This window comes from Peromyscus californicus, unplaced genomic scaffold, assembly GCF_007827085.1.
Source record: "Peromyscus californicus insignis strain IS unplaced genomic scaffold, ASM782708v3 Scaffold_21__1_contigs__length_65335640, whole genome shotgun sequence".
NCBI lineage: Eukaryota > Metazoa > Chordata > Mammalia > Rodentia > Cricetidae > Peromyscus > Peromyscus californicus.
Genome location: NW_026294514.1, coordinates 21,411,017 through 21,427,395, shown reverse-complemented (window position 1 = coordinate 21,427,395; position 16,379 = coordinate 21,411,017). Strand labels below are relative to the sequence as shown.

Sequence of the window (16,379 nt, the reverse complement as noted above, 5' to 3'; positions counted from 1 at the left end):
CTGCACTAAGTCAGAGAAAGCTGTTCTCTCGTTCTCTTTGTCCTTCCCTGAAGCATATTGTCAGGGATGTAGTTTACCTATGAGCACCAATCTATTGTTTGATTCTATTTGGTCCTCAGTAACTAATGTGTAATTTGGCTCAATTCATTCCATTACGGCTAATGTGAGGTGTTTGAAGCTGTCTTGCTAACAAGATAAATATCTACAGTGTAAAGTCCTGATGAAACTTTAGGGGAAAATTTACAATATTTTTGCATCCTCTGAAACAAAACTGCACTAGTAATCAGAAAGTATGTTGTAAAACTGATCCTGCTGCTGACAGGGCCAGTCCCTTGGAAGAATAAAGCATTGAGACTCAGTTTCCTGTTTGTTTAGCTAAGGAAGTCTATTTCTTTTAACTAATCACATGGTCAAAATTAGGATCAAACAATGGTTGCAACTGTTGCTTTTGTAATGATTATAAAGACTCACTTTGATTTAAATGTGCCGGGAGAATCTCAAAGGTTCCTGCTTTCTACATTTCCTTCATATATCTGCTGGCTACATTTTCATACCTACAAGTCACACTTCTAGACTGAATTTCCTACCTAGGGGTCTGGGAACACTGTACAAAACCTAGTAATACTAACACATAGGAAAAAACAGGATCCATCAAGAGAGCAGTATAAATGTAACTTAGCCATCCAGCATTTCATATCAATTAAATATCTAATTTAATGTATAATTAATTATTATATTTAATCTGAGTAGATATTTTTGCTCAGATTTTGGTATGTTGTATATTTGAGACATGTATACATGTATGTAATCTGGTGAAAAACCTTCAGGTTTATATTATGAATAAAACCGGTTGATACTACATAAATTAATATAATAATCTTAAATTCAGCTGACCTTCATATTTGTAAAATATTTATAACTGCATGGCTTTATTTCAAATATTTGCTGAGCTACACAGTAAGTGGCACCAAATTGTTTCAACCTTGTAGATCCACACAGGGCCACGTGAATTTTTCTGTGGCTCACCAGGTTCCTGCAGGCAAAAGGGAAGGGTTAGTTGAAGGGCTTACTCCTTTTGGAAGACAGAAGTAAAACAGTGACTTCATCTGCTGCCACAAAATGTATAACACTAAGCAATTGTTTGGGACAGGATGATCTATGTTCCATCACTGCCTCTGCTTTTGTAGAATGTTTTTCTGTCTGTTGTCCTGATAGTCACATCCACAGTCCTTTCTGATACGCCACCACAAAGGGTAGAGCAATATCTGTAACTTCAGTGCTCCTAAGTGAGCCTTGAAACAGTTCCACAGAAATCAACTTCTCCCTCCATGAGTGTCTGTTTGTGGCTGCTACCTAGGCATTCGCTGGTGGGTGACATCACTTGTTTCTTTGTTTCCTTCTGAGAAATTTGGTCTGACGTACTTGTTCTGTCATGCCGTCATAAATAAAAACACAGCACAACTTTACACTTTAACTTTGGGGTTTGAAGTTTTTTAGAGACAAGGAAAATATTGAAGAAAAATATCATAAACATTCTGTAATTTTGAATCCAAACAACTAGTGACAATTGGTCACGTGTCACATATATGTCTCCTTCATGTGTGTATGTGTATGTATTACACGCATACACAGATACATGCATATATTCTCCCCCCTCTTTCTCTACCCCTATAAAACATTGTAAAGAGTGATCAAGGAATATTCTTGTACATTACAGTATACTAAAGCTGTTCTGAAATATTTAAGGTGAGCATAATATTATGCAATACATAGCCTATATTTTAAACACTTGGTTATCTCAATAATATTCTATGTAGTGCATTTTTTCTAATGTAAGAATGACACAAAGCACAAAGAGTGCCTTCAAATAATTAATGTGAAAGAACTGTCATAAAAAATTAACCAAAGACCTAGCTAGCCTTAATCTATTTCTGTAATAAATTTTAGCTTGACCATCTCACCAATTTGTCATATCTCTCATGACATTGATGTATTTATTTATTTGTTTGTTTGTTTGAGAAAGGATTTCCCTGTGTAGCCCTGGCTATCCTGAAACTTGAGTTGTAGACCAGGCTGGCCTCAAAATCAGCGATCCACCTGTCTCTGCCTCCTGAATGTTGAAGCATGCACCACCACACCTGACATGATATTGAAGTTTTTAATTATTTCAGGCATGTTTTGTTTCACTGTGTCCTAAAATGTGGATAGTATTAGATCTTAATTTGTTGGATTCTTTATTATTAAATATTACTGGCATGTATATTCTTTTGATGATATTATGTGGCTTTGTATAACCACATAAATCTTTTTTTTAAAAAATGTCCATTATAATTTTCACAGAAGTAGAATACTGTTTTATTTACTTTGCTCCATAAAGTCACATATCAAACATTAAAGCAAAATAATAGTCTGTATAGTGATATGTTTCATATTGTAGTGTAGATATTTATAATAACTTTAAATTAGAGGCTAATTATAGGATGTACTATGTAATACAATAAGGCTATATTCACACCTCCTTTAATTAAATATCAATATATAATAAACATGGACTTGGTTCTCATTCCATCAAATGAAGAAATTGATCCAGATAAAATTTTGTTGTTTCACTTAGCTCTCAAACTCTATAGGTTTATGAGTGGGACATCTCTTTAATTTTTTTAAAAATGAAATACATTTGAGTAAACATAAAAATAATGGAGCAAAAAGTCTTTTAAAATCCCCATTCTTCTCTATTAATCAGCATTGGACATATTGATTGTAATTATTTATTTACAGTTTTAGAATTTATATATGTCATTTACATATGCTAATTCTACATGAATAATGGGTAAGTTGTTAGGGTCACCTAATTGTTCTTGGGAAGAATGACATTTGTATGGTTATTATTTTCTAGAGATAATATTAAAAATTAAAAGTATCTGGTGTAGTGTTCATTTTTAACATAATTGGCAGAAAATAAAATATTGTTCATGCTATAAAAAATAAAGTGTAGGTTCTGATTTATTAGATAGGTATTCTATAGTGGCATTCACCTTGTGGTATAGACCATTTATTGCTTAATTTTATTTAATTATATCAGTCTAAGCATGAAATAATTTAATATATATGTTTACATTGTTAACTGAGTCTACTGAGTACTTTCTTTGAGGCTGGGTCTCACTGTATAGCCCTAGCTGGCCTGGAACTCAGTGTGTATAATAGGCTGACCTTAAACTTGCAGAGATTCACCCATCTCTGCTTTCTGAGTGCTAGAATGAAAGGCATAAGCACTCTATCTGGCTCATTGAGTCCATTTTAAAATCCATTATACACCTTTCATCCACTGTAAGTGTTTAAAATACTGAGGAATACTGAGTTGAAATGATCGAATTATGTTTTGTTGTTGTTGTTGTTGCTACAGGAAGCTCTGATCATGGCAAGCATGGATCACCCACACCTAGTTCGCTTACTGGGTGTGTGTCTGAGCCCCACCATCCAGCTGGTTACCCAGCTGATGCCCCATGGCTGCCTGCTGGACTATGTCCATGAACACAAGGATAACATAGGATCACAGCTGCTGTTGAACTGGTGTGTCCAGATTGCTAAGGTCAGTGCTGTCACTTGCTGTGAAAATGATATTTGGGAGTTATCTCCTGATCTAGGAGAATCTGACAATTGAAATTATGCTGTGCCTTTTAACCTCTTAATATAAATAAATTCTATTGCTATGTTAAATGACATATTACTGTAAGTACTTCAACGTAGATTGTGGAATGAGCACATAATCTACTTATATATATTCTTGTGGATTATTTTTCCAACATACTCAGATAGACTAGATGCCAAAACACATGGCACACTAGTCAGGGCAGTAATTGCTCTTCTAGACTTGTTTGACTTTTTTAAAACTGTAGTCAAGTTAGCAAACAAAATCAAGAAAATAGAGATTCAATGTCATGATTGTTCTGTCTTATTTTGGTTTTATAAACACAGTCTATAGAACTTGGCATTTTAAATGATAGGTTTAGTGGTAAGCACCTCCATAAAATGAGACGTCTCACCTGCCACTTCACAGCTTTAAACTTTGTTGCTGCTGTCGCTGTATCTGGGAAGCCCACTATTGAGTATAGGCCAAGATTTTTCATAATCCTGAGACCGTCCTCAGAGCTGCTAGGGCTTCTGCTACATTATTGTGGTTTTTTTTTCCCCCCTGGGGCTCTATGAGTTTGTAATTTTATCAGCAGACATTTCCCTGCTCTTTCATGTTAGGTTATAAACCATTGGCGTTAGTGGAAGGGTGATTGTCAACGAGTATCTGTCAGTGGAGGGGCTGGAGAGACAGCTCAAGAGTTAAGAGCCCTGGCTGCTCTTTTAAGGACCTGGGTTCCATTCTCAACATTCACATGGCTGCTGGTGCTTGTAACTCGAGTCCTAGGAGATCTGATGCCCTCTTCTGGCCTGTGTAAGCACTGCATGCATATAGTGAACAAACATACATGCAGGCAAAATACTTGGACACATAAAAATTGATTAAATTTTAAAAAGAAATGAGCCACCACTCCTCACGATTGTGTGTGTGTGTGTGTGTGTGTGTGTGTGTGTGTGTGTGTGTGTGTGTGTGTGTGCATATATATTGCCAGTTGTCCCTGGTATCTGTCAGTCACTTTTGCATAGATGCAACCAAAATACTTGTGAAAACAGGAAAGGCATATTTTGATCAGCAATTTCAGAGATTATGCAGTCCTTGGCTCCACTGATTCTGTACCAGTTATAAATCAGAGCGTGAGTGGTGGTAGAAACATATGTTAAAGGAGGCTGTTCGCCTCATGATGGACAGAAAGCAGAGAGCTAGAAAGGCACTGGGGACCAGGTAGAACCTTTAAAAAATTGCACTGAATGATCTACTTCCTCTGGATAGACCCTACCTCCTTAGGTTTCAACAACTTTCAACATAGTACCACCAGCTGAACACCAAGTATTCAGCACACAAGCCTGTAAGGGGCATTTCATAGTCAAACAAAATTAGCATCTTTCAAGGTGATCCTTAGATTGTAAATTCTTCAGAAAAGCAATAGTAATAAAAGACATTTGATTCCTTTAATAATTAAAATTAACTCATGATATGTTTAACTGTTGTAGGTATGGTTTCCATTGCTGTGTAAAACACCATGACTAACAGCAATTTTGGGAAGAAAGGGTTTATGTCACAACACAGCTTATTCATCCTTCACTGAGGGATGCAAAGGCCGGAACCTAGAGGCAGGCAACTGGAGCAGAGGACATGGATGAGTCTACTTTTTTAGTTGCTCCTCCTGGATTGTTCACTTTGTTTTCTTATACAACCCAGGACCACCTATCCATGGGTGACATCACCCGCAGTGGTCTTTGCACCCCCCTCCCCAATCAACCATCAATCAAGAAAATATCACACAGGCTATTCCACCAGCCAGTCTGGTAAGGACATTTTCTCAGTTGAGGTTCCCTCTTCCCAAATGACTCTAGTCAAGTGTTAAATTGACATAAAACGAGCCAAAATGTAACCCAGGTGCTTTAGATTCTGCTTTTGATGGCAGATAATTTCAATAATATTTTTTCTGATAATTGATTCCAGCAGGTATGTCTTCTGGGAAAACTTGCATGCGTAAGAAGTCTGCATGATTTTTAGACGAGTTTAGTAATTACACAATTGATTTTTGTTGTACTCACCATTCTTTGTTTATCTCATTACTTTTTATGTCCATATCATGTTCCTAATTAAAGCTAATGGAATCTGATTTTCTATGTTCCATAAAGACTGGCAGTTGAGCTTTTCTTTGTTTTTGTTTGTGGAGTGAGAGGGAAAACAGGAAGAAGATATACCTCTCTTGATTTAAAAAAATGATTGGAGCCTGGCAGTGGTGGTACATACCTTTAATTCCAGCACACGGGAAGCAGAGGCAGAGGCAGGCAGAACTCTGTGAGTTTGAGGCCAGCCTGGTCTACAGAATGAGTTCCAGGAAAGTCTCCAAAGCTACACAGAGAAACACTGTCTCAAAAAAACAAAAACAAAAAAACAACAAAAAAAATCAAAAAAAGCAATAAATAAATAAATAAATAAATAAATAAATGGAAGGAAAGTAGAGTTCTGGGTGAAAGAATCCATTCCTTCTCTGTACATAGGTGTTGTTTTCCTAAGGATTAAATGTATAAAGTAGCAAAGACTTTATTTATTTTAATTCTTTACTCTTTTCCATTTTGCTCCAACACTAACTACATAGAGTGACAAGAGAATGTAACTTCTAATTGATCCAACAATTTGCTTTTATATGAATGAAAATGAACTTCAAGTCTGGAGGTCTGAGACCAGTTAAATGCACACACTGGTGTTTGACATTTCTGAGATCTTTCTATTTAAGACCAGATACTATGTGCATATAAGACCACATTCATTGTATATAAACTACCAAATCAGAAAATTGTGCCTTGCTGATCCACTTAATATATTAAATGACAACTAAGGTTATTTAGAAGTTTATGAATGTCAGTTGAATTTGAGTGAGTTTTTTCATTGTGTTGTGACAGAGAAACTTATATTTCATAAAGGCAGAATAAAAGACAAAAAGTTAAATCACAATTCATATTATTGGTGTTACAACTAAGCTCTGTATCATGACAGTGAAAATCCACTATTAAAAGTTGAAATGAAAATTTATTTTATTGTCATTTGTGCATAAGAAGAATGACAGCTTATTATTTATTATTTTACTGACATTATTTAAATTAGAATACATATATTCAAGTGAAGTGTCAAATCTTTTAAGAAAATCAAAAGTATGATTGTCATTCAGCAGGAGAACTTGGGTCAGGATGCGTACCTCCAGGGATGCTTCAGAATCATTACAAACTAGACTGATGGTGAAAACTGATTTTCAAAATATGCATTCCTTCAATTATGTCACAGATACTCACTGCTCAATATGTTTTTACACCGCAGTGATTTTTGGTCTCTGTATATTTCTCAGATTCATATCGCTTAATTAGAGATTTGTGAGTTGACTCTTTGGTGGGTAATTATCTGCAGTGTTTGCCTAGTCAGGAGCGATTCATGATTTTATTAATTAAAAACCACACATTAAGTATATTTTTCAGGGTTTCCCCTAAAAACAGAACTAATAGGTTAGATATTGATACTGAAAGTTTTAGAAATAATCTATTTGTGATATTATGGAATGATGAGAAGCCTGGAAATGCAGGAGAGCCAATTCTACAGCTTTAGTCCCAGTTCAAACATCTGAGACCCATTGTGGACATGCATTCTGACCCAAACCCTGCAAGATCAAAATCACAGGAAAGTCAAAGTTTTGAGTTAAATCCAAGTCTGGGTGCAGGAGAGAAGCAATTCTTTAGTTCAAAGGCAATCATGCAAAAGGAGATTGTCCCTTTGCAGAAGTCAGTCTTTTTATTTTATTCACATCTGTAACTGACTAGACCCACTGTTTTCCCCCTTAAATTAGATCAGTCAAAGTGCTTTCCTCAGTCTACCCAATCAAATGTTAATCTCATCCAGAATTGCTAATAGACACATTGGAAATCATTTTTAACCAAATGTCTGAGCACCTCCTAGCTCAGTTATATTGACATATACAGTTTGCTATCATGCAGAAATATGATGGAACATTTCTTCTACTCCACCAAGGAAGGTTGAAACAACAGAAAACAAAAAACTATTGTTTCAAGCAGTGAGAAATGAGAGATAACACCTCCCAGTAGTTATGACAGAATTTGGAAGGAAGTACCTTTTATTCTCTCTAATTTACTGCCCCCTATCATCTCCAATAACTTAGACAAACTCTACATGACTTTAATCTGTTTCCCCTATAGTTGAGTGGACAAAATTTTAATGCTATTATGATGGCTAAAAATGTGATATATCAGATATTCATGCTCAGAGAGTTTCCATGCTTAATATATGTTACTATAATATAAAGTAAAACAATGCTATTTAAAATGTAACATCATCAAAACTAACTTAATAATGACCCCTACAGGAATGCAGCACAATTTATTAGAAACATTATCCACATAAAATAAAAATCTGGGTATGGATCCAAAGTCATATTCATGAATCCTTCAGCAACCATTTCTCCCTTTTCCCTTCACTCTTGTTATGACACTCTTGCTCAGTTCACAGACAGTCATTACTCCCCACATGTGACATGGTCCTAGAAAATTCACAGTTACCTAAGGGACTCGTGAGGGAGGGAGAGAAAGAAGACAAGGAGAGGAAAAGAGGGGAGTGGAAGGGAAGGGAGAACACGGAAGAGGAGAGGGGAGGAAAAGGGAGAGGAGAAAGGAGGAGAGGAGAGGGGAGAGGAATGGAGGGAGAGAAGGAGGGTGTATCAGTTATTGAGCAAGACAACTTTCAGAAGAAAGTGATTATTTGGACATACGGTTGCAGAGAGTGAAGAGTCGCTATTGGAAGGGAATAGTGGCAGTGGGAGACAGACATGGCAGCAGGAGAAATAGAGAGATCAGATCTTGGACTGCAAGCAGGAAGCAGAGGGAGCAAAGTAGGACTGGTATGAGTCCTTAAAACTCTGAAATCCCACCTCCAGTAAAATACTTCCTCCAACAATACCACACCTCCTAAGCCTCCCCAAACAGTTCCACCAAGTACTAAATAATCAAATGCCCAAGACTACTGCGGACATCTCATTTAGGCCATTGTGTATGGGGAAGGGGAGTGAAACTTCCCAGTTGACTTTGTGTCCTTTCTCTTACAAGCCTCAGAAACATAGAGCGTTTCTTTACCACGTCTCTATAGACCCAGACTCTTCATTGTCTCTCTCTCTCTCAAAAGAAAAAAAGTAAAAAAAAAGAAAGACCTCATGAATACCTCCCAATATATAAATGATTGAAACAGAATTTTTGACCCATTTGCATAGGTATGCACACACCCAGAATATTTGTCCCAATTGAATTGAAGTCTTAATCCATTTAGCGTGATGCTTAGAGATAAACATGTAGTGAAATAATTACTGTTAAGTCTAGTAGCATGTTCTTCCTCTCACCTGGATACCATTCTCAGTACATGATTAGTGAGATCTGTTTCACTCTTTTAGGAGATGGGAAGCATGCGACTGAGTACTTGGGCTTGGGTGTGCACACATATACTGCCGATGGGCAGTGTCCACCTCTGTGGGTTCAGAGTGAAGCGAGAAGCCAAGGTCTTTCCTACTCACCCCACTCCAGCCTATTTGGGCACGTGCCACCAGTGACCCTCTTCAGCTCATTGACATAGTTGAATCCAAACTCTCCCTTTCCCAGGGTAGTATTTTACCACTACTGCTTAAAATTAAATTCAGTTTTTCAAACAACAGAACTTAAGTGAGTGTTATCTCCTGAGTGCAGGGAGAAGGGTTTGGCGCCTTCCTCAGGAACTATAACAGTATAGGAATCCTTTCTAGGTTAAACCCAGACTAGAAACAAGAAAAATTTCCTATCCATCCACAACAGAAAACACAGTGTGCTAACTAAAATGTCATTAAAACATTTTGCTGGGTGTAGTAAAGAAAAGAAACACAAGGAAAAGTAAGACTCAAAGAATTATGTCCAGAAAGGACCTTAGTGGAGCCCATGAGTTTTTGCCCTAGGCACATCAGAACCTATTGAAATACAGAAAACAGTCTTAGAAGGTCATCTACTGAAGAGATCTGCAATTTTCTTAAGATATGTATGTTCTCTATGAAATATTGCTTCAAGAAATTGTCCATTTTTTCTGCCACCATGGAGGATGTTGAGATGCTTCATAGAAGCTGAGATCTCCTTACCTAGGCTTCTCACAGAGACCAACGGTAAGAACTGTGGCTTCACGTGTTTTGGAGATGGGAGCCCAAGCAGATGACAGAGTCCATTTAAGACTACATTCTTCTTGGTGATGGAACTAGTGATGGAGAATCCACTGCTACCCACACCCCACACATCTTGTTTAGATGAACTGACAGACAATCCCATCCAAGCATAGATTCAGCAACACTATGGGCTCCTTGGATCTTAGGTGAAATAATTGCTACACTACCAGAATTAAATGTGAGGTCTAAAGTATGAGGTCATATGCCTTTTGAGATAATGTGTATGATATATATAATGAACGTTTTCATCTATAGAATTTTAAATGAGGCAGTTGGCTTCATTTTTGTTTTTCAAATGCTTTTTAAAGCCTCCCCACTACAGGAGCAATATCCCCTCTCAGTCTTTGTATAAGATTGTCTAGTAACATTACAGTCTCCCAAGCTGATGATAAAGCTCCTGGCTGGATTTGAATCATGTTTATCCCCTCCCTGAAACAATCGCTTGCTTTTTATTTATGTGTCGAATTCTCATTGCCTTAAAGGGGGATGATATATGAAGGGCAATAAGGGATGAGAGAGAATCTCAATACTACCAATGAAAATAGAGTTTATGGTGGCAGTTTCTGGAGCACGGGTCCCAGAACTGCACTGGAGCTTAATTATTTCCTGAGGTTTGCATGAAATATGAAGTTCTCTCACTTAGCGAAGTCATTTAGGCCTTTTCCATAGCTAGCCTATAGGATGGCAAGCTTCCCCTTTGCTTTGCCTGTGGCCTTATTGGGCCTGCTGAGTGAATCTAATTCAGTTTCTAAGTTCCTCCTTCCTGTAAACAGCAAAGGTTTTCATTTAGTCACTATACACATCCAGAAACTTCCTTTCTCTGAAGTTATTATGCTTTAGCTAGTAGTTTTAATGTACTTTCTTTTTTCTTCTTCTTTGTTTATATGTAGAGAGAGAAAGTGAAAGCTATCCTATCCAAATGGATTGAATTACACTTCATGTGTGTAAAGTGTTCACAATTACATCTATTAGTCATGATTATGTGAGGCTCCGTATCTTGGCAGATTTGAGGAACACGGTGATTTTCTCAAATGCAGAATCTAAGTAGCAGGGCTGGCATATTCAGTTTACTGCCCCCCTGGGGTTTTTGTTTGCAGTGTTGAAGAGGTAGATGGGTGTTGCAGCATTGTTCTCATGGTAAGTTGTGAAATATATTCATGTTCATTCAGATGTATGTATGCAGTGCTGCTTTCCCAAGATACTTACAGTAATTTGGAGAGACAAGACTAGCATTTTCCACAGATAAGAGAAACAAAGGATAAAACACAGTGATTTTTCTAGACACCAAAACTTACAGAGGGACTAGAGACAAATCGCAGCTCTTCTTCTTTGCATACTTGACCTTGGCTAGGTCTCTCCTGAATCAGCTCTTCTGTGAAGTTTAAGTGAATATTTTCTTTTCAATTTTGAAATAATTATAGATTAACAGGAAGTAACAAAAAATAAAGTTCTGTTTGTTTTTCAGTCGGTTCCTTGATGAATTATAGGATATTTTTATGAATAGAAAAAGTGTACCAATGAAAGCTTACTCAGATCTCATTAGTTTCCTTGAATTGTTCGGTGCAGATGTAGTTTTGTGAAGCTTGATCATGTGTACATTCATAAAACCATTACTCTACTCAGAAAACAAAGCTGTATTGTAACCTCATGTCATTCTGGCATCTTTTAAATTTTTATTTCCTTATTTGTTTGGAGACATGGTCTCATTGTATAGTTCAGGCTAGCTTTGACCTTATGTCAATTCTCTGACCTCAGCCCTTTCATTGCTTAGATTTCAGGCATACCTCAATGTATCTCCCAATTCCTTATATTTAATAGCATCCAAGTCTTGTCACGATCGGCATTTGAGAAATACCTTTTAAAATTATCTTCAGGACTTGGGCTTTGTATATTTACATGACATAGGACACTCTGGACTCTAAATTTCACTGTAGTATTAGGAATTTGGCTGTGTTTCTTCACAAGATATCCTCTATCAATTGACACAAGAATGTTACAGAATGGTGCCTGTGAAGAAGAATCTGGATGTGTATCATCATGTGACTTAAAAGGAATGCAGCAGTCCATCTAGTTGTAATAAATGGACTCTTACATATGTGTAGCGGGGACATCTGCATTCTTTCTGTACCCTCTAATGACCATAAGGATATGGTTTAGCAGATCCCTGCCTGCAAAAGGCCAGCTCAGTGATGCCCAAAGGGCAAGGAAGGAAATTGGAGTAATAACAGTGATGGTCTGATAGTGAGAACAATTAAGTATCAATGCCAGGCTTCTTCTTTTGGGTGGAAGCTCAGAAATTTAGACTAATTCCTTTCAATCTCATGTGTCCAAGTTTATTTTTTAGGATATGTATGTGCATGCATGCATATATACATACCTATGAAAATACACACACACACACACACACACACACACACATACCTGTGTGCTATATTATATAGCTTAAATGTTAATATATGCCAGAGGAATTTATATTTTGAATATAGGCTAGTTATATGCACTCCAAATTCCACAACATCCGATTAAACTCCTTGATGTTAAAAGGAGTATAGGATATTAAGAACATGGTTATCATCATGGTGGGAAGTCAGAGGCTGTACAATGTTTGTACAAAATTTCACTTTTCCATCACCTAAATGTGATGGATTACAAAGAGCTTGTTGGCAACAGTTCATTACTTTTCATCAGGCTAAGGTGAGAGATGAGCAGGATATATGTGTAGTAGAAAGGAAGGGTGAGCTGAGCGATTATGAGCACATGAAGAAGTGCGGCTGTGGGTCAAGGATTTTATCCTTCATTAAGGAGCCTTTGCCTAAGCTCAGTGTATGCTCATCCCAAAGTGGAAAAAAAATGGATGAGCTTAATGGCAGTCATCTATCAGCCCACCACATTTCAAGCTTCAAGATCCTGCTATTCCCCATGCTCCATGCCTTGACAAGGCTAATTGTGTAATTACTATACTACATCACCCACTCCTGGTGCCTATGCACTGGCAAGGCCTAGATCCGGGAACTATGACGATGATTGCCCCAAGCAAGCACATTAGCACAGGACAGTTTACTAATGGGACCACTCTTTTGAAAACTACAATCTTTGGGAGCCAAAGATTTTTTGATGAACTCCTCTGTAGTTTAAATGCCAGACGGAGTTAAGTCCTCAAATTAGAATTATTTTGAATTTGAAATAAAAGGATGTTCCCTCTCCTATATTTCTTTATCCTTTTGGGTATGTTTTGACATTTACCAACGTTTTCTACTAAAAGTGAATTAGAACTTATTCTCCGAGAACCCATTAAATGCTAAGCGAAAGAATATTTTAAAGTCAGTTTTTTTCTACACAAGTCCCAGAATTTCCATTAAAAATCTAACACATATGTGTGGGGCTTCTTCTGTGATATCAGTACTTTCTTACTCTGGGAACTTCTGAAAGGAAAGGCAATACTCTATGACACTTCGATTACATGTATGCCTGTTATGGGATCCCCTCTGCTTCCCTATACTGAACATATGTGCTGAATCTAGCTACTTACATTCTACTTTGATGTCCATGTCTTTAAAATATGAGTGTGTCAATTTAGAACCTTTGCTGAACAACTTTGTTTCTTCTATAAACTAGAAGAATTCAGGGGTAATATTGAATGTGAACAATTTCTAAATCAAAAGTGGACAACTGAAGATTCTTTGGAGAAAATTTCAATCCAATCCTGAGGATGAGTCCTCCTTGTCCCTGATGCATAGGCAGCCTTGACCAATACTGATCAGGGCTTTTAAGAAGCAGTTAGTCTTGTGGTAATCTGGTTTTAATAGATCCACAATAACACGGGCTTTCACTAGCAATAAGAGAAAGTAGTTACCCTCATTTCTATGTAACCTAGTATGGTTTGTAAAGCAGGAATAATCATGTCTGAATAAAGCTAGCTGATATTTGGTTTGAAGTTAGGTGTGACATTTCACCCATAGAGTGCCCACTTATAATTCTCAACGCAAAGTGACATATGGCCTAACAGAGTACTTCATATAGTCTGTCAGTCAATAATTTCGCTTGTTATTGTTATTATCACTCTTACCTTTGTTGTTATTCTGCACGTTGTGCAGGAAAACACTGTGACTTTAGAAACCCATGTCCAATGTCACACAACTATTGAGCATGGGGCTGTATGATTTTGCCACAGAGACTTTCTCAGCATCATCTGACTTGAGTGCAGGAAATAGTTCTTACTTATTAGCATCATCAGTAAAACTGGAAATATAAACATTTGCATACATCAGTTATTTTTCACTAAAGGAATGTAGAAAATGAGGAAGAACACAGCTTATACTTATCAGTAAAAAGGCTTGGAAACTTCTAGAACCACTTTCTTCCTTGCACATGCCTTTGCTTTTGTTTTCCTAGGCAAAACTTCTGTAGAACATTCCTAAGTAAGGGGACACTTTGCTACCAAACTTGAAAATACACTATTATAATCCACGATGCTTGGGAACTCTCATCCTATGAAATGAGGCTTATATCTGGGTTGATTCTTAGAGGACAGAAGTTTCTGCACACTTATTCTCCTGTTACAGGTACCCATGATCTTATTTACAGGTGTCCTGAGGCATCTGGTCACAAATACCTCACATTTCCATCAATCATTCAGGTGGAAGCCACAGAAAACCCCTCTTTTTTTTCTTAACTTAAATTCCCCGAAAGACTGCCTTAGAAAAACATTATTGGAAACTTGTTCTAAATAAGATTCAAGATATTACAGTAGCACCTTCTAGAATCTGTCAACATTTCCATTATAAGCCCATATTTCCCAGGTTTATTACTTGGCTGTAAATTTTTTGCTGTGGACTATGATACAAAAACCCAGAAGTTCAGCCCAGAGCAATTTTTATTATTGTTGCTCAAATATTGAGATTTTTTTCCAACTTAAGATTATTTTTTTAATACCATGTAAGGCAAGTACTTTGGGGGACATCTGTGCATTCCATGTCCTTTATAAAATGCAATATTAAAACTATGTATTCCTCTCAAGAAACAAAGAAAGAGATAACTGGAATATCAAGGCCTGAAGGGGAAATTGTGGGTGTCCATGTGGATTTATTCCATATGATTTGGGATCTAATTTGTTATGTAGATTGAGATTTTTAATATTCCTAAAATAAGCTTTTGAGAAATTGGCACCATATGGATTAAAAAGAAGCTGGATTGTAGATAAGGGAGAGTTATAACAACAACTGAAAATGCAACTCAGTGAAGAATGTTCTCCAGTCCACTGATGCTACTGTCATCAAAGATGGAGCCCTGGATTGCTTGTTTGTTTCTTGTTTGTTTTGGTGATTTGTTTTCTCCAGCTGGTGAGTGTAGTAGAAGAACCTGACACACAGTTTATAAATCAAGGAAACACTTGGACTATTATTATCAGGGATTTTTATCAGTAAACCAACTCTCAACGTAATAATTGAATTTCTTGTCAACAGAAATTGCTACATTGGTAGCTCTAGATTTTCCTATCCTCGTATAACAGCACGTATAACATGAGCAGAAAATGTATATTGCCTTATTCTGCCAGCTTACTTTCTCACTACTCTGAATAAGAGATGTTTACCAAGAGAATACTACCTGGGGTATACTTTTCCCTGTTAAGATTATGTGATTCTAGAAATATTCACCCAATGTCAGATTCAGTGGATAAATTTGACTAAACTCTGGACTTTAGCACTAAAAGGAGATCACTCTTGAGGGAGTTCTTGTCATTAACAATGTATTCTTGCATATATAAAAGGGAATATATATTTTAAATATTGTGGGAGATTTGGAGGAACTGGGCAGAAGAAATGTTACTACCTTGCCCAAACGTGGTGGAAGCTGTCAAGTCATATTCCCAATTCTACAATGTGACTGGAATAAAACACAGAAGATCTGGTCATCCTTTGCCTTGACTCCTATCTTTCCCAATGTATAAATGAAGTAGATAATAGAGAGATATATAAGAGAGAGATGGATAGGAAATCTATAAGGTTTTCTGTACTGGTCCTAAGGAAGTGAACTGATGTCTGTTTCATTGTCAAGTTTTAATGCCAAGTTCAGGTTCTTTATAATTGGAAATTATGGGAGCAGATTAGAGGCATTACTCATCAATGATGCTCCAGGATACAAGTAAAATTCAGAAGACAATTGTTCATGAGATGTGGAAATTTTAATGCTTTTATTGTTTCTTTTTCTAACCATAATATAGAACATAGAGCACATAATATGGAATATTTCACGGCAGAAAGATCACCTAGTAGCCTATTTGATAGCTCTTATGAGATATAAACAGTGGTCTTAATGATATTATTGGCTATGGGCACTGAGCATAGGAGCAAACAGGTTGTGCTGACTAACTTTACGTCAACTTGACTGAAGCTAAAGAAATATTTGGGAAGAGAAAAATCTTAATTGAGAAAATGCCTGCATAAGGTTGGCCCTGTAGAACTCTCATGCATTTTCTTGATTGATGATTAATGTGGGTATGCCTACCCG

General features: G+C 36.9%; 1 protein-coding gene across 4 annotated transcripts in view; it reads left to right on the top strand.

Annotated features, from left to right (window-relative positions):
* Erbb4 (erb-b2 receptor tyrosine kinase 4) overlaps nt 1-16,379 on the top strand; it is a 1,089,367-nt gene that overhangs the window by 910,593 nt on the left and 162,395 nt on the right. For all 4 annotated transcript variants that reach the window (XM_052749761.1, XM_052749762.1, XM_052749763.1 and 1 more), the window contains exon 20: nt 3,404-3,589. In XM_052749761.1, the coding sequence (XP_052605721.1) occupies nt 3,404-3,589 (186 nt within the window). The remainder of the gene's footprint in view (nt 1-3,403; nt 3,590-16,379) is intronic.